At 31.3% G+C, this 21,385-nt stretch overlaps 2 protein-coding genes across 2 annotated transcripts; both read left to right on the top strand.

Moving 5' to 3' along the window:
* The first annotated feature begins 17,270 nt into the window (after nt 1-17,270).
* On the top strand, nt 17,271-19,471 carry LOC119674432 (trypsin-1-like). Its single transcript, XM_038085570.1, has 2 exons — nt 17,271-18,152; nt 19,145-19,471. Exons 1-2 carry the CDS (start codon nt 17,271-17,273, stop codon nt 19,469-19,471), a joined length of 1,209 nt encoding a protein of 402 aa, XP_037941498.1.
* A 297-nt stretch (nt 19,472-19,768) lies between these two features.
* Nucleotides 19,769-21,071, top strand: LOC119674431 (trypsin-like). Its single transcript, XM_038085568.1, has 3 exons — nt 19,769-19,791; nt 19,934-20,582; nt 20,709-21,071. Exons 1-3 carry the CDS (start codon nt 19,769-19,771, stop codon nt 21,069-21,071), a joined length of 1,035 nt encoding a protein of 344 aa, XP_037941496.1.
* Nucleotides 21,072-21,385: the final 314 nt, after the last annotated feature.

Raw genomic sequence — 21,385 nt, 5'->3', positions numbered from 1 at the left:
TTTTTTTGATATTATCACATATATTTTTTATATACTTTTAACCTAACTTTTTTTTTTATTTTTTTTTTAATATCAGTTTTTAGTTCAAATTTTTAATCGATAGTTTTTACATTTATTGTTTGAAAATACTATATAAAAGTATCTATCACTTAAAAAACCAATCTATTTGAAAAGTAGCGAATAAGCAATTTGTTAAAATATCTTCGTAAGTGCATAAACGTTTTTAAAAAAATGTTTATAATTTCTAAATTTCTAATTTCTAAATTCTAAATTTACTTATATAATTCTATTATTAAATAAATAATAATATTTGTTATGTAAATATGTTACTATATTTTTATATTTTTTTAACAAAATTTTTGATTTGCCTACATTTCAAATTTTATCTAAAATTTCAGGTTGTTTTGTTGGGCAATGAGATTTTTGTTTTGCACGTAACTGTTTATATTAAAATCTATTTTAACCTAAAGCAAATTTAATTAAAAACGATCAAATATGAAAAGGAAATTTTGCTACTGGAAGCGTTTCATAAATTATTAAAATCAATTAAGGAGTAGACAAAAGGCAATTGTTCACGAGACTGTTTACGCCTTTAGCATTTGAGAAGGATTGTTATTTTACTGCTATGAATATAATTTAATATTGTAAACTGTGAAATGCAAAAAAAAAAAAGGAATTTAAAAATCTCAATATCGACAACATACGTGCGAGTAAACAATGGGGCTACCCAGAGGCCTCAAACACGCCACCGCCCCAAAATAATAAATCAAACAAATGCAATTGTGAGTTTATCTAAAAGTTGCCATTTTATTGTTTGCATTTCACTACATCGCCTCGATACAGCCAAACATACGAGCACACATGGGCTTGGGGCTGCTGAGCCGCTCTATTATATTAGAGGGTTGTGCTCTCTATGAGTGCTCCAGTGTTTGGTGGTCAATATAAACTAGCGCCATACAAACTATATTTTATGGTATTAACTTAATATGCATATTTATTCTCTATCGCTTTTTATTTATGGATTTTGTTAGTTGTGGGGATTTTGTAGACTTTGGAAGTAAATCTATTTCGATTGTTTTCATAGCAGCAAAAAATTAATAACACAAAATGAAATTGCATAGATAAATAAAGCCGTGGCTTTAACCAATGTACCATATTTCGCGTGTTGTTCGAAAAAATTATGGTACAGATTTTAACATTTTAACAAGTAATTGCAAATGGAAATATATTTTAATTGTTTTTTTAAATAAATTTATTTTAATTGTTGGTGTTAAATATAATCTACAAAACATAAACACCATTGTTAGCAAATATATTGACCACTAATCGAGTACTTTCGGTTTATAATACTGTATTGGGGAATTGAGTAGAAAAACAAATACTATTTCTATTATTTATTTTTATTTTTAGAACATTTTTATTATGAGAAAACATAATTGCACTATATTTAATTACTGCAATATTATTTATCTGCTTCCAAACAGACAGTTTCATCCTATGCATCCTGCTCTATATATCCTGCTCCTATATTGAGTAGCTTAAACTTTTTTATTAGTAAACAAAATAAAATATTTTTCTGAAAATAAGCAAATTTAGAGCAAATAATATTTATTTATTTTTTGCGAGTTTTGCTATATTTTTTAAAAAGTGCTTCTTATTTAATAAAATTTATTTTATTGTTGATATATACTCGTATTAACTTTTCATAACTAATAACAGAGTAACTCAGAAAAACGAGAAAAATCTCAAAAGTAAATATTTGCCGACATCAACTTCGAATGCTGCCTGCACAGATCCTTATGAGACAACTTCTGTCGGCATAAGTCATTGCCTTCCAACTCAGCTCAGTCTCGTATTATGAAAGTTCTTATCCTTTGTACAAACTGTCGACTTAAGAGTAAATAATAATAAAATTTAATGAAAAAATATATGCTTCCGCAGTTAAGAACGTAGGAACGCTAAGAAACAATTGCCTTAAAATGTATTAAGCGCAGTATAAAATTTTCCTCTTGGGTACAATTGATGAAGAGAAAAAATTCAAAATTTATTTAAAAATACTGAGTTTTGACTAATATATCAAAGGTTTCGTTTAAATATACTTTTTTCGCAATAAAATCAGAAAACAGAACATTTTATATTTACTGAGTGAGTTACTTAAATTTGATTGAAGGCAGTTATTAAATACTAAGATGTGCAAAGAAACTAGTAATATACAAGTAATATTCTTATAGTTTTAAAGAATGAATGTAAATACCTATAATCTCAAACAAACCTTGCTGCTGATAAAGAGGAATAACATAAAATGAGGTATTCCATATAGATGGCAGTATTACTAGCTTCTAACACAAACGGCCAATTCCTCACAATATTCAATCTCCTCAAAACTGCAAATGAACGTAGAAAAATGAAAATTCTATATAGATGGCGGTATTACTGGTTTCTAGCACAAACGACCAATTCCTCAAAATATTCAATTACCTCAAAGCTGCAACTATGGGTAAAAAAATGAAAATTCTCGGTGCTTGCCTTCATTTGTAGAGGCAGAGAGCTTTTATTTTTTTTTTTTTTGCAGTAGGTGGAAGCATCGAAAGCCGCCGTGTGAGACTTGAACCCACTAAAGCACCTCTTAGGAATGGATGTGGAAGATTGCAGCCGCGTTCAGCGAATGCAACCCCCATTCCAGTAAACGACAGAAGAAGGAGAGCAGAAGGGCTTAGTATTTAGCAAGCTAAATTTATCAAAGCCGAAGATAGACTAATACACTTAAGAAGGATGGAAATATCGATGAAGGAGATGGTTTTACGCAAGATTGCGAGGGGGGTCTAATTATGTATATACTTTACAATCAGGATCAAAAAAGGCAGAGAGCAGTTACCTGAGATGAATTCAAACATTTAGAAAAGCTCCCAGAAAAAACATAAACAAACTTTGGCTGTTTCTAAAAAAATAATAGCGAGCTTCAGTGGGTTTCAAACCATTTAGACGAGAGTTCAAGTTTTTTAAGACAATCAAATTATTAACCCCTAGGTTACAAGAGTGTTATTTGTTTAAGTTCATTTCTATAAAAATTCAATTTATATCGTTTCAAAACTATCGTAGCCACCTGATATAAGCCCGTGTCACTTCAAGTTATTGTCTTAGTTAAGAAGACCGCTCGGGAACACCGTTACGATATGATGGGAGAGATGGAAAACAAGTCGCTGAGTATTTTGAGGGCCATTTCGGGAATGTTTAAACGGTTGGTCTTCAAGATTAAAAAAAACGTTGGCACAAGTATATTAAGTCGCGACGGAAGTTATTTAATGGTTAAGAGGTAAATGTTGAAAAATAAATAAAAATTTAAAGAGCTATGAACAAATTCATTCTCTCGTTATAGTTTTAATAATAAATAAAAATAAATAAAATAAATTTTTTTGTGCATTCTATTGCATTTCTCATATAAAAGTTAATGCAATTTATTTTTTCGTTAAATGAAAAAAGTTATTGACACGATTACTTTTCCAATTCCTGGGAATGTTGCAGTAATTAAATTTTCACTGTCCTTCTGATCAAACACGTATTTGTGATAATACATTTCCAATAAACTTAAATTTAAGTCGCTTTATATTAACAAAGAATTTTTATGATTGTTTCTACTGCTCCCAACTCTATGTTTACCAGCTTCAATGCAGCAGTTCGGTGTCCATGTTCACGTCCAGGCCAGGCAAGGATAATAATAATTTTATTGTTTTTAAAAGAATTTTTATTGCCTTGCTGCATGTGCAAAAGTGCTATAGGTTGAGTCATGTGTAACACGAGTAATACTGGTAAGCAGCTAAGAAATTGTAGAATTTAACCTCAAGGAACATTTACACTATATTTTGATAATCATTTGATATCATAAAACGTTTATCCAATTAATTTGTTAAATTTATTGCATTTTAGTGGTCCGTATGAGAATACTCTTATATATATATATATATTTCCAATGGCATAAGTATTCAGTTCTTACTGCTATTTGCTGAAAATTTATTAAGAGAAAAATTTTTGGTTTTCACTGATTTTTAAAAATAGTTGCCAAAGTTTTATACAAAATATTTTGTTAATAAAAAGAATTATTTTGTTTACATATATTTACATTTTATTTTTGTTTCCGTGCAGTTTGTTTTTAAAGGATGCGCTTTTTTCTTTGCCTTCCAGTGTACGCGTATGTTAACAATTTTTAACTATTCTGTTAGGACTTCTGCTCAGTTGATTCTTTACAGTTGGGAAAGCAGTAAAAATATTCATGCAAATGAACAGACATTGTATTTATGCACGTTTATATGCCCACACAAAAACGTGTAATTTCAATGGTCAGTAAAGAATTCTGCATCGCACCGCAATGTGCACTGCTATTATCCTTTATATTTGCATTTTAACAAAATGGCAGCCGTGATGTTTATATTTTGGTGTTGATTTCATGCAATTTATTACAAACAAAAAATGTTTTTTTTTTAAAAAGCAGTATTTATTTTAAATATACCATATATTTTGTATGTTATAACCATTTTCAGGAATAAGAAAGATATACTGGCACAATCTAGCAGGGGTTTCACAATTAAATCGCTCGTAGAGACTTTAAACCTAAAACGTTTGAAGGATTGTATAAAAATAAACAAAAACAAATTAAGGATCATGAAAGGAGTTCTAATGCAGTTCCATGCAGGTTTTTCACTCTCCAGTACAGGGAACTTACTCTAGTGGTACTTGTGGGTTTTGAATAAAAGAGGATAAGACTTAAAAACAGATGTGAAAGATTTTTGTGAATAAGATTATTCGTGTAATGTCCGGGTAATCGGATCCTTCATTCGATATATACCCATTGATCAATAATGACTTTGTCACATTATGTATTCCGTAAATAAATCGGATGTCAGTTGAGTAGACAGCAATCAGCTAAAGCCAACAAGGAATCAAAAATGCAGTAGACTGCATACGATGAAAAAAGAAAACGATAAACAGATCTATAAATTGTTCTCTAATGCATTACTTAGGTTTAATATTTGTTAGTCGTGATTGGCTGTTCATAGACAGCAAAATAATGCTACTGTAAAAAAACTTCACGCTTATTAAGAAGTCATGATTGAAAATGGATCAATTTTGAAGGTCTCGTCGAAGAAATTTTAAACATGCGCATAAAAATTTGTTTTTAGGTTGAAAGAAAAGATTTCTATCGACGAAAGAAATTGAATATTACCCAGAATAATATGTTTTATATATAGTTATAGTTTTAATATATAGTTATATACCGAACTACATATGCAATCCTTGATCGAACTCTACTACTACTTTTGTAATTAATCTCACTAATTTCACGAACTGGAGGTCTATGCGTGGCAAGTTTGTTGATATCCACTTCAACCTATCCTCTTATAGATCTTTTTTTGTAAATTTATTAAATTATGAAGATTTCTTACTATTTGAAAGCTAATGACTTTATTAAGTTGTAAGTACACGATAACCATGTATGTTATATGAATATTTTTTTAAACAGATATTTTATGTGTCTACATATATAATACTTATGGCAACACTAGGATAGTCATGTACTGTATGAAATATGTAGCGCACTCTATTGTCTAATCTAGTTTACGTATTATTGTATGGTATTAATCTGTTAAAAATTCTTACCGTTTAAAATAGTATTATTTTTATTATTATTTTGTATAAAAGTTGTATTTTTTCAGTTTTAATGGTTCTCAGTGTGCAAATATTTTTGTAACGATGAAGTGTTACATGCATTTGCATATCACCCAAAGCTTCTGTGACATGTGACATTCACTTCATTACAATATTTGTACAGAGATGAGATACTCTTGCTTTGTCAAAATAATAATATTTTTTTTTTTTGCTCAACATAAATACTTACATTCCAAAAACAGGAGATACATAGTGTATAATCTTATTTAAAATTAATAAAACTATAAAATAAAGATACCTAAAAAAAGGTGATGTTAATAAAAGATTTAATATTATGTTGGTATAATAGCAGATATTATTATTATTGGGTCTATCATACTAGTATAGGGTCTATCATACACGTTTAGAGTTTATCGAAATTTTGTAAAATATTATTGATTAAATTATATATGCTAAACTATTAAGAAGCATGTATGTATATACAAGGTGAGATGAAAAAACTGCAACAAAGTAAAACGCCATAATTTTTTCATTTTTTTTAAATTTTATTGAATGAAAGCAAAAAATGTCGGAAATAACATCAAATTTGAGAATCGGTTTAGATTTGTTCGAATTGGCCACCTTTGGCCCGAAAGTGGCTCTGCGGTATTTTGTCCCATTCTCGGCGAAGCGCTTGCTTGAGATGATCGACACTTTGGTATTTTTTAGTTCCAACCTTGCTTTCCAAAATACCCCAGGCACAATAGTCCAACGGATTGGCATCCGGAGATTTTGGTGGCCATTGTGCGGTGGAAATGAAGCGAGGAACCTCATTTCTTAACCATTCTTGGATGGCGCGTGCTGAGTGCGATGGTGCTGAGTCCTGTTGGAATGTCCAAGGTCTGCGGCCGAAATGTTTGCGTGCCCAGGGCTTCAGAACTCCCTCCAAAATATTTTCGCGATAGATTTGCGCATTTAATTTGACACCACGGTCGATGAATACGAGCGGCGAGCGACCATCGGCTGTTATGGCGGCCCACACCATCACCATGGCCGGCTTTTGAGTTGTGATGGCCAACCGAAGTTGCAAATTTTCAGCTGACCTCTCTGGCAAGTAAACACGATCATTTTGTTTGTTTACAAACTGCTGGATAACGAATGGTTTCTCATCGGAGAAAACCAAATTCGGCAGTTCACCACTTTCGGCCAAGCGAAACAACTCTTTAGCTTTTTCGAGTCTAACTTTTTTTTGCGCATCAGTAAGATCTTGCACTTTTTGGAACTTGAATGGCTTTAGTCCAAGCTCATTTTTCAATATTTGCCGAATGGCATATTGCGATATGTTCAGCTCACGAGCCATTTTTCGTCCACTGCGACGCGGATTTCGTTCAATTCGCTTTTTCACTTTTCGAACCATTTCTGCCGATGTTGCTGTTTTTTTTCGTCCACTTCCTTGACGTCGGGCTACGCTACCAGTATCATGGTAACGAGCGATGGTACGAGACACAAAACATTTATTCACTTCTAAATGCTGGAGGGCTCTAACGATAGCCACTTGTGGTTTTCCAGCCAAATGCAAAGCAATCACACTATCACGCTTGAATTCCATCACAAATAACTTTTTTTTTGAAAAATTCCCACCAAAATGCTTTTGTGCGCTTGTAAACAATATAATGAGCTGTCACTAGAATAAATCTGACAGCTGTGGGACGAGCGGTTTAGAAATGACAGCAGTCTGAAGTTGGTTGCAGTTTTTTCATCTCACCTTGTATATTTTTTCTATACATTGAAATTACTTACTGAATCTTATTTTTAAGAGATAGTAGGTATATAATAGAGACTTATATATATATATACGTATATATATATATATACTATTTACATATACACTACAAAATTCCATTACTCCTAGACTATAAGAAATTAAATATAACAGTTTTCAATTCAAGGGAGTCTACTTGTTTATATTTGGTCTCGGAATAATTAAGAGATTCATGTTCCATGAATACAAAATGGTTTAGATATTATATGTCCTTGCTGGAAGGAAGAGTAGAAAAAACAGAGAGAGAGTAGTAACGGTAATTATATGATAAAAAAATAAGGTAAGTTTAGAATTGACTTATTTCGTTGGGGTCTGATATTTTTTAATTATCATAAAAGCATAACGATTTGACCAAAGAATTATAAGAGTAATGTGAATGTATTTGCTATATATATTGCTTAAACTTTAAATAATATTAACTTAAATGTGTTAACTTAAATATGTTTTTAAATATGTTAACATGTCCTTATTATTGAGCATGTCTACTTGTCATTCTGTATATAAGTTATTCTGTATATAATATGTGGACTTACAATTTTAAAAGAAAGGATATATTTATGCAACACTTACACTACAAGTATTAATTAATTTATTCATAATAAATTGCTCTTTTCTTAATTTTTTATTGAAATATTCACACACTTATCAATTTACTACAATAAATCAAAACCAATTCAATCATTTAGAAATAAATACGATATTTGTAAATCACTTATGATATACCATTGTATGAAGATTAGTTATTAATTGAATTGAATAATCATTGATTGATTATTTGACTATTTGATGTTTATGGTCCATTGGGTGGAAAATGTATGCTTTCTTATGTCGAATATATTTTGGTATTATTTCAATTTCATAACAACTATAATACCAATCAATATATTATGAGTACGAGACTCTTTGTGAGTTTGAGATTACTTGTGAGTCGCGTACAGACAAAACATATCCGAACACGTTCATTTTTAATCACTCGACATTAGCATAAATTGGCAATTTTGACAAGCATGTAATTTAACCCAAAGTAAATTCATTTAAAATGAATTCGTTGACAGACGTTAAACTAATAAACCATATTTTGCCAGAAGCCAATTTGAATTTATAGTATAAACAACAGTAATTGTAAGCATTTTGACTTCATGCTTTACTGCTCAAATATATTCATTAAATGTTTGTTGCAAGGACACAAAAGGATATATGCTAACAGCATGTGTGCTACTGACTACTACTCACGAATGTGGTGGAGCTAGTGGTGTGATTTAGAGAGCTACGCCTAGAATGTCGTGATTTGTTTTAGGAAGCATATCACAAACTGTGGCGTTGGTGAAATGCTCCTTTAACAAGGACGAAACTGCGCACAAAGATGATTGCAATCGATGTGTAAACAAACTCTAATTCAAAATTCAATTAAAAACAATTTTGCACTTAAGCACTCAAAATTTGAATTCGTGATTCTTAAAGAGCAATCCAAATTAAGTTTACTAAGTTAATTTATATGTGAGACTTTAGATGTATTTTCAAGATTTTAATATATAAAAATAGAGTTTCAAAGTAGTATATAATTTTAGAAATTATATATAACTATATATTTATATTTTTATATTTATATATATATATATTATTACGTTAATAGATAGCTTTGCATAATCTATTAGACTACTACATGCAAGTATCGTCCTTTATAAAAACATTATGTTATTTTAGGTAACAGGTCGATATTACGTTAAACATTAGTTTTTCAGTATACATATATAATTTGGTATCCCGCATATATTGTTTTGCGATATTTAAAGTATTTTATAACGCTTATTTTTGAAAGTCGGAATATCTATTAGGAGGAGACAAATTTTTAATACAAAAGGATACAGATGACATATTAATACTGTAATCAAACGAAAAAGAACTTACGTTGCTTATAGGAAAATTGTTGTCTATAAATCGAAATCACAGTCTAGACATTAACAACCCTATTTTTATTTTTAGTAGATGGAACCGTTGACGGAATGGTGAGCTTGACTTTCTAACATATTAATAAGTAGTGTTCGGACTAAAACACTTCCTCTTTCAAGAAACTTATTCCCAGTATCATCATCATAGTATCCGTCGCCTTAATGCAACCTGTGGTACAGGTACTTGCAAAATCCATCTAAGTTCGATTAGGATCTGTGTGAGATAATAATTTATATCTTCCGATTTCTGTTTGAGTCAGGTGCTTATATTAAGTATCAGTCTAATTGTCCATCTTTCTTGTGTGCTGTTGTTCTATCTTTCTTGTCACACTGCAATGGTTTGATACTCACTTGCCATTTATTAATTATTTTAATTTATTTTATTGTTCTACTCTTTGCTTCTAGGTCAATTGGAGTTACATCTACTATTTGGAACACTAATAGAGACGGTCTTCTATGCACCGCTATTATTTCATATCTGCTTATTTCGTTATACTTTCAACATCACTTGTGTTTTCTTTCATCTATTTGAGTAATGCGGCTGGTAATAAATACTGCAACATCATATGTATCAATCAGTATCAAGCAGCATCTCTACTAGCAAAATATCTTGTAAGTGATATTCCACAGTTCAGACTCGAAAATGGATCCTTGCGCTGCTCCCGAGGTTATTTGTTCCATTTTTATTCCACTTTTTGTTAAATACATTAACTGTCAATTTATTAAATAACTTCTAATTAATCTACTTATAAATCCGGTTACTTGGAAGCGATTTTCTATTGCGTGTATTCCTTTCATCTGAGATTATTAAAAGGTTGATCTATAGGTCTCGAGTAGTGATTGGTAGTATTCAGCTCAGCGATGGTTCATATTGTCGAATAAAATAGATATACATAATAAAGATATAGATAATATCGATATCAATAATAAAAATATTGATAATAGATATAGATAAAAATTATATTGAATACGGATAAATATGAGAAGACAGATCGTAAACAGAGTGGATTATTATCTAATTAGACAAGCAAAATATCGTAGCCTTTAAATTTTTATTTTGAAAACTTCTATATATGATAAGCAATATTATTTATAATTTTGTTTTTTTAATTTTTCATTATAACTTTAAGAATAGCTAGGTTAGAAAAAATTCGTTTGAATTTTAATTGCCTCTCTATAAAGCCAGCAAAACCAAGTCTATTGATAGTTCCAAATACTGGTTTTAATATGTAAATGAGATGGCAAAACTTATATTAATTTTCCATTCCTTTGTTTTGTTGTAACTGGAAGCCTAAAGTCTTTACTCTATGTTAGTAAGCCTCTCGTTGACATAAAACGGCTTATGGTGGGTTATTAGCCAAAATGTAAAACGTCTTACCCAAGAAACGCATTCCGCTCTCCGACTCCGACTGAATGCAGCAGTGCATATATCACTTTGTTTATATTTAAATTTATGTATATTTCCTTCTAAATTCATAAATAATAATGTATTCGGAGAAATACTATACGTCTTCGATATGCAAATATCATTGTTAATAATATATGTATTTGTATATCATTGTTGATAAATTGATTGGGATTTTAGTAATTTATAAGAATATATTCGGAGAAACTCCAGATGTCATCCAAAGGGCTTATGCTGAAAAACTGTCACTCAAATGCAACAACTTCACCTCTATTTGTTTAAATGTAATGCAATTTTTACGGTTTATTAATGAAACATATATTTTGTCTACACAAGTAATTGACAACTGATATTCCTACTACTAATAGTTATTTTCGAAATATTCTTAAATTGAGATGTACATTTAATATACAGATATACAGCATACTATAAAACCTTAGGGCTGTCAGGATATAAATTAAATAATTAAATTTATTGAGTTTCAATTTAAAAAAATTAAAAATCATTTATATAAAACCAAATACTATGAGCAATTTTATTAACATAACCATTCCTTAAACCCATTGAACACGAAGTAACATTTGCATCCAACAGGATCGCCCAAGGCCTAGGCATATTGCTTAATTAACAGTAAAACACATTAGCAAGGAAATTATTTAATTTCAATCACATGTAAGCTCTGTTTGATTTTGGAATGTCCATAATCCTTTGTTGAAAATTGTGCTGTTTCTTCATTATTGGTTTTATACAAATATTGGAAATGCCTATTTGGCTCCTGCTGTGCAAATGTGATGAAACCAATGGAATTGTATTTGACATGTGAATTTGATTAGAAACAATACAGTCGTGCTGCGGTCAAATTGATGGACAACCTAAGAGTGTTGTAAGCTTCAAATCAGTTTTCAATAGAGTATTTCTATAGTGAGTTCTAGTTGATATGAGTCAGTAAACATTTAAATACACAAAAGTGAATTCGATTTTTGTTGTTTTAATTTTGTCGAAATATAGTCGCCAATATATGTCAGTGAGCTGGCATAGAAGCCGACTAAAAAAAAAAGAGGATACTAAATTATTTTCAGATTATTTTTGAGATTTCTAATGAAAATGTTATTATTTAATATTGTGGACAGCAGAAATGTTAAATGATGGCCATTAATTTGAGTTATGACTGCAATAAAAATAATTCTTAATTTGGAAGGATAATAGAGATTTTTTTGTCCAAATAAAATAGAATAATATTGCTAAAATGCTCTTGTGACGTATGCAGACAATTGAATTGAAATGAATCACTGAATTTTGTTTTAATATCTTTTCACTCCATTACTTATAACAAGTGATATATTAGGAGTATATAAGTGTGATAATATAAATTATGTTTAAATAGTTCCTTTAAGTAAAAATTTACAGAGACATGAATATTCTCTATATTTATATATCTGTCTAGGAACTTATATATTCATATTTTTTAAAGCAACATTAATATTTATTATGTTTTTCATTCTTATTCTTATAGAATAGTACTATTTGTTTAGTTTGAAGCTATAAAAATAAAAAATATATGCATTTTCTATTGAATTTAGTTATATTTTGTTTCTCCAGTTACAGCATTGTGAACATAAGATAGCACACGCAGGCCAATATTTCTAAAAACTGGTACACAAGTCACCGGAGATCTAAAAAGCTATTAAACACCAGAGAAAAGCGAATAAATTTATTGATACTGTCCGAAAAGTCTATCTCTCGACTTATCACTAAATACGTGATTTTAACTGGTCTTTCACTTTTTTTAGCTTTTTTAAGTTTGAAGGTACCAAGGCTTATGTCACCATTTAAACAAGATGGATGTGTCTGAACAAACAGAATCAAGACTGAGCTTGAAGGCAGATGAGACTTCTAGTCAGATTATTTGTAGCTGCCCAATTTCAAACTGGACTAGGGGAATATCATTATATTAAAAGAATATCCATTAAAAATGCCAGGAGATATTACACCCGTCTGATATAAGGTAATTCTCAGCATAGGACATTTTGACATTATAATTGGCTTGAGTAACTGACTGAACTCTATAAATCACTAATTTTAATTTTGTGAGGAGTTTTATATGAGTACATGAAGATGTAGAATAGGCTGCTTCTCTACTAGTAAACAATTCAAAGTGAAATAGTTAATATTTAACTTTCAAGAAAAACCATCTGTGTGAACGGTGTTGAAAGTCTTAAACGGCTGAAATTAAAAAAACTATTAAACTTTAAATGTTTAACAGCTGATTATAATAATTTATAAGTAATAGTAAGTGAGAATTATCTCTTTTCATAGCATGCATATATTTCAAAATGTAAAGAGTTTGATGAAATAAGACATTATTATCATATCCTATATATATTCCATAAAAATTTTTAATCCAATTCTTGCTTCTGCCAGTTACAGGTAGCTTGGGAGTGGGCTCATACTTCCTCTGCAGCCAGGTTAAGAACTACATGGCAAACCTATTCTAAATACAGAACCTCGGACTTGGTACATAGAAGCAAATCAGAACTATGTAGACTGGTATATGTGTCAACAGCACTGGGTCATAGGCCAGCATGAAACTAAGCTCAGTGTACCCTGAAGTATCTCCTGTAGCTCATGCCTACCGGTATTCGAAGAAAACACATCAGAACACCTGTTGTGCCTATGCCCAGACTCGTCCAGAATCAGGCTTAAGGTTTTGGGTTCTCCCTTCTTTAACACACTCCGCATTAGCATTGGCTTGTATTTATATATACTTCTGGCTGGTTCTAACTTGACCATTCTTCTACACATTATTACGAGGAATTGTGTAATTAAATCGGTTTCCTTAGCTAATTGAGGAGAATTCGTTCCTCCCTCTACTTGAAGTAACATTATTATCTGTTATTTTATGAAAAACATCATTTTAATTATCGCTTTAAGACTTTTTTAAATATTCTCTTTAATTAATAATTTAACAAAATCAACCAAAAAAAAAGGGTCCATTGGACTTACAAGTGTTTGAGTAGAAAATATGTTAAAATGCAAATGAAAGTATGAATTGTACTATTTTTAAGAATTTTCTTTCTACCATGTCGAGTTAAGTTTTAGTCAAGAAGTTAATTTAATTAACAACACCCATAAAACATCCCATCTATACAGTAGTTGACCACAAACAGAATTTAACGTTGACGATAATAAATCAGTAACACAGTTTATGCTCGTTAAAACTATGGCAATAATACATAAGCAAATGTGTTAAGTAGGTTATGTGGTCAGCCTCGGCATGTACTCTGGTTCGGTTGAAACAACTTGTCCTCCAGTCTCTCGAAAGCACTTACCAGTTCGTTCATGCATTCACGTATGTAAGCCACACGATGAACTATGATAAGAAGTTGGCAGTTAGATACGAGAATGCCTGCAAAGTTAACATTGTTTAATGATGCTTAAATAATTTGAAGTACAAACGATTCGAGAATACATGCTCACAGATATATTCATTAACTTATGTAATAATGATAATGGAAAATCATATAACCAATACTTAAGCTATTTCATAATGGAACAACTTAACATACGAATATAACATAGTGAATATATTCTATACTAATAATTTATCCACTTTAATGTGCTGCAATTTTGTTACATGAATTGTCGATTATAGCGGAAGCATTCTTGTGCTACATTGAAGATTTCTTGTTACTCTTGGTTGAATGAATCAAGTGGAACTTGTTAAAAATTAGTATAACTATTATTATAATCATCCACGTCCATTACTGAGCATTCAAGAGTTTAATTCGTCTTTTTAAAGGAGTTTCAAAGCTATTTGAATGCTTATTGCTGCATGTCATATAATCTATTTTTCTAAGAAGAGAAATATCCATCGTAAGATCTTTAAATAAATATAAATTTTTGTATGCGTACTCATTTTATTTTTTTAAAATTTTTAAAAAAAGAGAGCTCCGTGCTCCTTCCCAAAATATGCTCCATACAAATCGTTATGTTTGTAGGTCATATATTATTGAATCTGTGTCTAATTTCGTATGTGAACTAGTTTTGAATCACAAAAACACAGAGTCCGAATCACGCTGATATCAATTAAAGAAGTATAAATTTAATACCTTTAATTAAGCATGAATATGTTGACATTAAGTGGCTCTATTGTATCACTTTAAATACGGGATCCGTCGTGGTTGCCGCCACTGTCAAAATAAAATGATGAACGTTCGAAATTTACTCCTAGAAGTGCTTATGATTTGAAGACGAGAGGTAACTTTCTCTTAAAATTTTTAAGAGAAACTCCTATAGTGATGAATGTTATTTTATACATTTGTTATAGTAGCGAATAATAATGTCAGATACAGGAAGCAAAAGTGAGAATATAATTAAAGTTCAATAAATAGAGTTCATAAGCATAGTATAACAACTAACATAACTGACCAGAAGCGTTACTTCACTATATTACAAACAGAAACTAATAGGCACTAGAGCTTTATGCCCCTAATGGATTCCTGGGGAAAAGCTAACGATGGTTCGAAGAGGATTTATTTGTATCCAACGATAGGAGTTTTGTGAGGAGTGAAATCTGCCACTGACTTAGGTAGATCTAAGGTTTACGGGATTATGACGACGTTCTCTAAGAAGATCCATATCTAGAAGTGAAGCAAACTTTTCTATAGATATAAAAAATGCAATGTTAAATTTCAGCTGCTGTTGGTAGGCGCATTTTTTGTGTGACATGGGAGGATACTCCCATCTTGAAACATTCTGTCAGTCTCATTAAAAAGTGTGGTTGCGCAAAGCATCAAATCTAAGGCATCAGTAGAGGCTGCCAACCAAAACAGATGGGGATTCCCGACTCTTGGTGTCCGTTCCAATATTAAAATTTACTTATGCTCTCTCTGTTTAATAAAATCGATCATTCTATATAATCAAAGAAGACAATATATGGTAACTAACAAAAATTGTGATAGCGGTACACTTTCTTTGCTATATTGAACCCAATTTGTCAACGTAATTTTGATCTTTTTGAAGTTTATTTGAGTTCATATAAGTTATTTTTTGACTATTTGTGTTATCATTCATATATCTTTCATTGTTGTACTGACTTTTAACAAGTTGGTGATTTTTTTGCTTAAATGACGCGCATTAAGATTAAGTATTACCTCTGAATCCTCTCAATATGCAGTCAGTCTTCATGATGTGCAACGCTTTGAGACACGAAAGATTTATTTACATTAAGTTATTTGAGCGATCTATTAATGTTAAGTTTCATTTTTGCACCAAAATGTAGCGGTATCATATCAAGTAATATAATTAAATTTTCTTAAAGTACTGCTAGTCTTTAAAATAGGCTGTGGTTCGAGACTCGAAAAATTTTTTTGTTTAGTTATTTTACTCTAACATTGTTATTAAGCTCTAAAAATAATGACTTGTGGTTTTTCAGTTAAATATAGATCCATTAAATATAGAGTATTACATTTAAACTCTAACTTAGACAAAGTACCTTCCTAGAAGCGAATATACAACTATAGCGGTAGTACCAGTTTGATAGTTATAATAGTATAAAGTGGATTGTATATCAATAGATCCATTTTGTATACTATATAATTAATAGTAAAAGTTTCTCACTTTATGTCAACTATTACAAATGTATAATAAATTTATTTAGTTCATCATATAAACAAATCTAAAAAATATTTAAATAAAAGCCCTTTTACTTTTACATATTCAAAAGCATAAAAACCGAAATTAAATTGTTTTTTTTTTTTGTATTAAATAATTTCGTAATAACTACAAATTTGAATTCTAAACAAAACTGAAATAGGGAAATTAATTATTTAATCATAGCTGTGGTTTCGATAGACACAGTTTATAAAAAAATAGCCAACCGGCAGTCTATCATGAACCACTTAAGAAAGCAATTCACGTAAATGGTGTGACCAATAAATCGTAACGATTTAGTGATCGAAATTTGTGGCGAATACGCCGTAGACGTATGAATTCACATGAACTGGCAAAATTTATTAATTGAAGAAGCGAGAAACTTTCGCCACTCTAAACGTGAACAGTAGCAACTGCGAAACCAAGACGAGGTCTGTAAAAGTGGTTCCAGCTGTTTGCGGGCGCCCACGCTAGAGCACCGCGGCCTGTTAACAAGCGTATGCAAATTAGCATAAACGTTTAGTAAGCAAAAATAAAAATAAAAACAAAAGTGATGAGCAAGTGGAGAGGTGTGAGTGAGAGTTATGAGGTAAAAAGTGTTCAAGGCGATTTGTAAAATTGAGGCTTTGGCGAAGAATTGAAACATAAGTTGACTCTAGTAAGTGTCGGACTGTGGAGAAAGGCAATCGATAAATGAAGTTTTATTATTAAATCAATTAATAAGCAAAAGAAGTGCAAAGATTGGAAAAGTAATCATTTTTAATAGATAAAAATGTGTTTCAAACGGAAATTATTGTTTTTAATGTTCTTACTGATTGCTTTAAAATACGTGGAAAGTGAACGTAGTTTTGAAATTGATAATAACTTTTTAACTTCTCAAACATTGCCAACTTTAAGACAAACTCAAAATACATTTATACAATGGGTGCTATCTCTTTTACCACAAAGACCTGCATCAGCAAATGCCACTCCAACAATTACAACAACAGCAGCAACACTTGGAACAAGCACAACTACACCAAATCCACCCTCTTCAACTAAATCACCGGAGCCCACAACAACTACAGCGAAACCCAGTACTACTACAATTAGTACTTCAACCACAGCTGCACCAATAGTAGTTAGTTCCACAAGTGCAACAACTACCACTGCTACACCCAGTTCAACAATTGTAACAACAACAACACCAGCACCTGTTATACTAAATCCACCAAGAAATTGTACTGATTGTGTTTGTGGTGTTGCGAATACACAGAAACGCATAGTAGGTGGTCAAGAAACCGAAATACACCAATATCCTTGGATGGCTATGTTATTGTATGGTGGTCGTTTTTATTGCGCTGCATCCTTAATTAATGATCAATACCTTATCAGTGCTTCACATTGTGTCTATGGATTCCGTAAGGAACGCATCAGTGTACGTTTACTTGAACATGATCGTAAGATGTCACATTTTCAGAAGATCGATCGCAATATTTCAGAAATTATAACACATCCTAAATACAGTTCTCGCACATATGATAATGATATAGCCATTATTAAACTCGATACACCAGTAGAAATAACAGAACTCTTACATCCAGTTTGTATGCCTACGCCGGGCAAATCATTTAAAGGTGAAACTGCTATAGTAGCTGGTTGGGGTGCACTTAAAGTTGGTGGTCCTACATCAGATACTTTACAAGTAAGCAATACCTCTATTGATATAAGAGATATACACAAGGTGGATTCTTAAATAAGTATGATTTTATAGTTATTTCTAGAAAGACAATCAATTGTATTCATAATGTAGATTGATATACCGTCAAAACTTTATGATAGAAAGAAATAGAAAGTGAACATTTTCGCCTAAATTGATAGTTCGTCAGATTGTTAGAATAAGCCTTCAGAACAAATTTTAACTGTATACAGTGTATTGTTTTCATTGGCAATTTGATATAGAATCTAATAATAGTTAAGTGCATTAGAAAGAGATTAATCACTTATCAATCTTTACGAATATAATTACATCACTTACATTAGTCCAAAGATTTTACAAGTGCATTAGTCAAGGATCCGATCTTATCGAAGCATGTTATTCCCAATAGATGGAAATAATAAAAATACTATAAAATTTATTTACTTTATATAGAACTTTATTATGTCAATATGAAAACAAAATATGCTATATCCAACTCCTGCCAAATATATCGAGGTGTCCAAAAAAATTATTAAAAAGAGGGATATTACTATATAGCCAATAGATGGACCCATCACAAATATTAATTTTTAAAACCTTCGGTGGACTTCAGAATGTATTGTATATTATTTAGACGAGTATATCTAAATCTTTATGCTAAGAAATGTTAACCAAAATAAATAAAACACCCATTCTTCTAATAATCTGATTAAAAATTTTTTTTAGGCACTGATTAATAGTTTCTAAATAATTAAAATTATTGAGTCAAACTACTCTATAATATTCAGCATATGATATTTATATATCGTATATATAATATATGTATTTCTTTTAATAGCTTAGAGTCAGATATAATAAAATTTTGAAACAAATACTTATTTTTTTTGTAGTTTCAAAGCTTTGTAATATATTACGATATATGTTTTATTAATTTTTTTTTGCACTATAACATCCAGAACTGTATGAGTTAACTTGCTATAAACAATTTTTTATTATAGGAAGTTATGGTACCAATAATGTCTCAGGACGATTGCCGTAAAAGTCGTTATGGATCAACACGGATCACAGACAATATGCTATGTGCTGGCTTTGAAGCTGGTCAAAAGGATTCTTGCCAAGGTGATAGTGGTGGACCATTACACATAGTAGCATCAGGTACAAGGGAACATCAACTGGCTGGCGTTGTGTCTTGGGGTGAAGGTTGTGCTAAACCAGGTTATCCAGGCGTATATGCAAGGGTTAATCGTTATGGTACATGGATCAAAACATTAACAAAAAATGCCTGTCTCTGTCATTCGGAGACGAAGAAAATCAAGAAAAAATAGTACAAATGCCATTTTTTTTTTAAATAATTACTTTTTTATATATAATTTATTTATTTTAATTTATTCAATAAAGTAGGTTACAATTTAATAGAAAAACTTGAATCGTTTCTTTGTCAATAAGACAGCTTTCGATGCACTTGAAGATCGTGCAATGTGTCAAAGCATTTAATGGACAATTTTCTTTGGATATTGGCAGTGTTTCAACTAGTTTTGCATAAGAGCTCGTTGAAGATTCCAGTTAGTCTTGCTGCATTTCAAAAAGATTTGCATTGAACTTAAACTTGAAATGCTGCCAGTATGAACTTGTCATGCTCCGTTACGTTAGTTAGATTTTTCAGCTTTGCAGTTGATCTTCGATAGTCTTCCACTTCAGTTCGATTAACGTCGCAAAGATTTTCGCAAAATCTTCCACAAAATGGTTTTACAACTTAAGTATTTAATAATTTTTTTCTGCTTTTTAAGTTGGACAACATCGTCGCATTTGGAAAAAAGTAGCGCTTCAATAACAATAGATTTCGATAGCACAAATTCAAATTTAAATACTACACGTGATAACATAATTGTGACATGGATCAATCAAATCTTTAACCCAAGTTCAACCACTACTACAACTACGACAACAACTACTAGCGCGCCACAACGCTCATGCGCAGAATGCAATTGCGGCACCATAAATAAAATACATCGCATTGTTGGTGGCCAGGAGACGGTAACGCATCAATATCCTTGGATGGCGATGTTGCTCTCCAGAGGTAGTTTCTATTGTGGAGGCACATTAATTAATGATCAATATGTCTTGACGGCTGCACATTGTGTAAAGGGTTTTAGGAAACCGTTAATAACAATACGTTTGTTGGAGCACAATCGCAAGAACAGCAGCGTACATAAAATTGATCGGAATGTTGACAAAATATTTATACATCCAGACTACAGTACACGTACTTTTGATAGCGATATCGCTCTGATACGTATGTCGGAACCAGTTGAAGTAAATGATTTACTCCGGCCAGTTTGTATGCCCGATCCAGATAAAAGTTTTGCTGGTGAAAACGCTGTAGCGACTGGTTGGGGGGCACTAAGCCAAGGAGGCAGTGTGTCGCAGACTTTGCAGGTTAGATTTTATATTATTTAATATAATAGCAATGTTAATAAAAAGTAGTACAAAGTAACAATGTAATCACAACATTAATAATAATATAAGTAACTTTTATAAGTAAGTAACGCTTTTTTATTGTAGGAAGTAGAGGTGCCTATAATATCACAGGAGGCTTGCCGTGGTAGCAAATATGGTCCAAGTATTACTGATAATATGCTTTGTGCTGGCTATGATGAAGGTGGCAAGGATGCTTGTCAAGGCGATAGTGGTGGGCCTTTGCATGTTATTGTTAACAATACCAAGGAACATCAATTAGCTGGTATAACTTCATGGGGCGAAGGTTGTGCTAAACCCAACACACCCGGTGTATACACTCGTGTGAATAACTTTAACACTTGGATTGCGAATCGTACACGTGATGCCTGTACATGCCACCCTGTTAAAAAGTGCGTTAATAGTAACTCAAATTCTTCGAAGGGAAATGAGAAAGCTCTCTGCATTTAATTTCTTTCAAAATATTTTTTTGGTTCTTCGAAAATATTTTTATTATACTTAAGATATTTTATTATTTATTATATATGGTTTAATTAATAAAATATGAATAGCATCACATTCAGTTAGAAATTTATAAAAGGCTAAACAAGAAATAGAGTCAATGAATTTTCAGGAAAGGATGAAGTGTGATCCAGCAGCACCGATACCGTAGTGCTGAGTTGGTTCCGCTTTAGTTGAAGTAGCTAATTGGTGCATTTTTTTGTCCAAATTAGACCAAGTCAACCTAGAGTCTTGACAGCTGATCTATCAGCCCAGTGGTGCTT

The sequence above is a fragment of the Teleopsis dalmanni genome, chromosome 2, assembly GCF_002237135.1.
Source record: "Teleopsis dalmanni isolate 2A chromosome 2, ASM223713v2, whole genome shotgun sequence".
NCBI classification, from domain to species: Eukaryota; Metazoa; Arthropoda; class Insecta; order Diptera; family Diopsidae; genus Teleopsis; species Teleopsis dalmanni.
Note: the sequence above shows the minus strand (reverse complement) of the source record. Positions and strands in the feature narration are given on the sequence as shown.

What these genes read in the sequence shown, in the direction of transcription:
- LOC119674432 (XM_038085570.1), top strand. Translation starts at nt 17,271, where the DNA reads ATGTTCTTACTGATTGCTTTAAAATACGTGGAAAGTGAACGTAGTTTT. An exon ending in CTACATCAGATACTTTACAA is followed by an intron (nt 18,153 to 19,144) that starts GTAAGCAATACC and finishes TTTTTATTATAG; the next exon opens with GAAGTTATGGTACCAATAAT.
- LOC119674431 (XM_038085568.1), top strand. Translation starts at nt 19,769, where the DNA reads ATGAACTTGTCATGCTCCGTTAC. An exon ending in AACTTGTCATGCTCCGTTAC is followed by an intron (nt 19,792 to 19,933) that starts GTTAGTTAGATT and finishes CTGCTTTTTAAG; the next exon opens with TTGGACAACATCGTCGCATT. An exon ending in GTGTGTCGCAGACTTTGCAG is followed by an intron (nt 20,583 to 20,708) that starts GTTAGATTTTAT and finishes TTTTTATTGTAG; the next exon opens with GAAGTAGAGGTGCCTATAAT.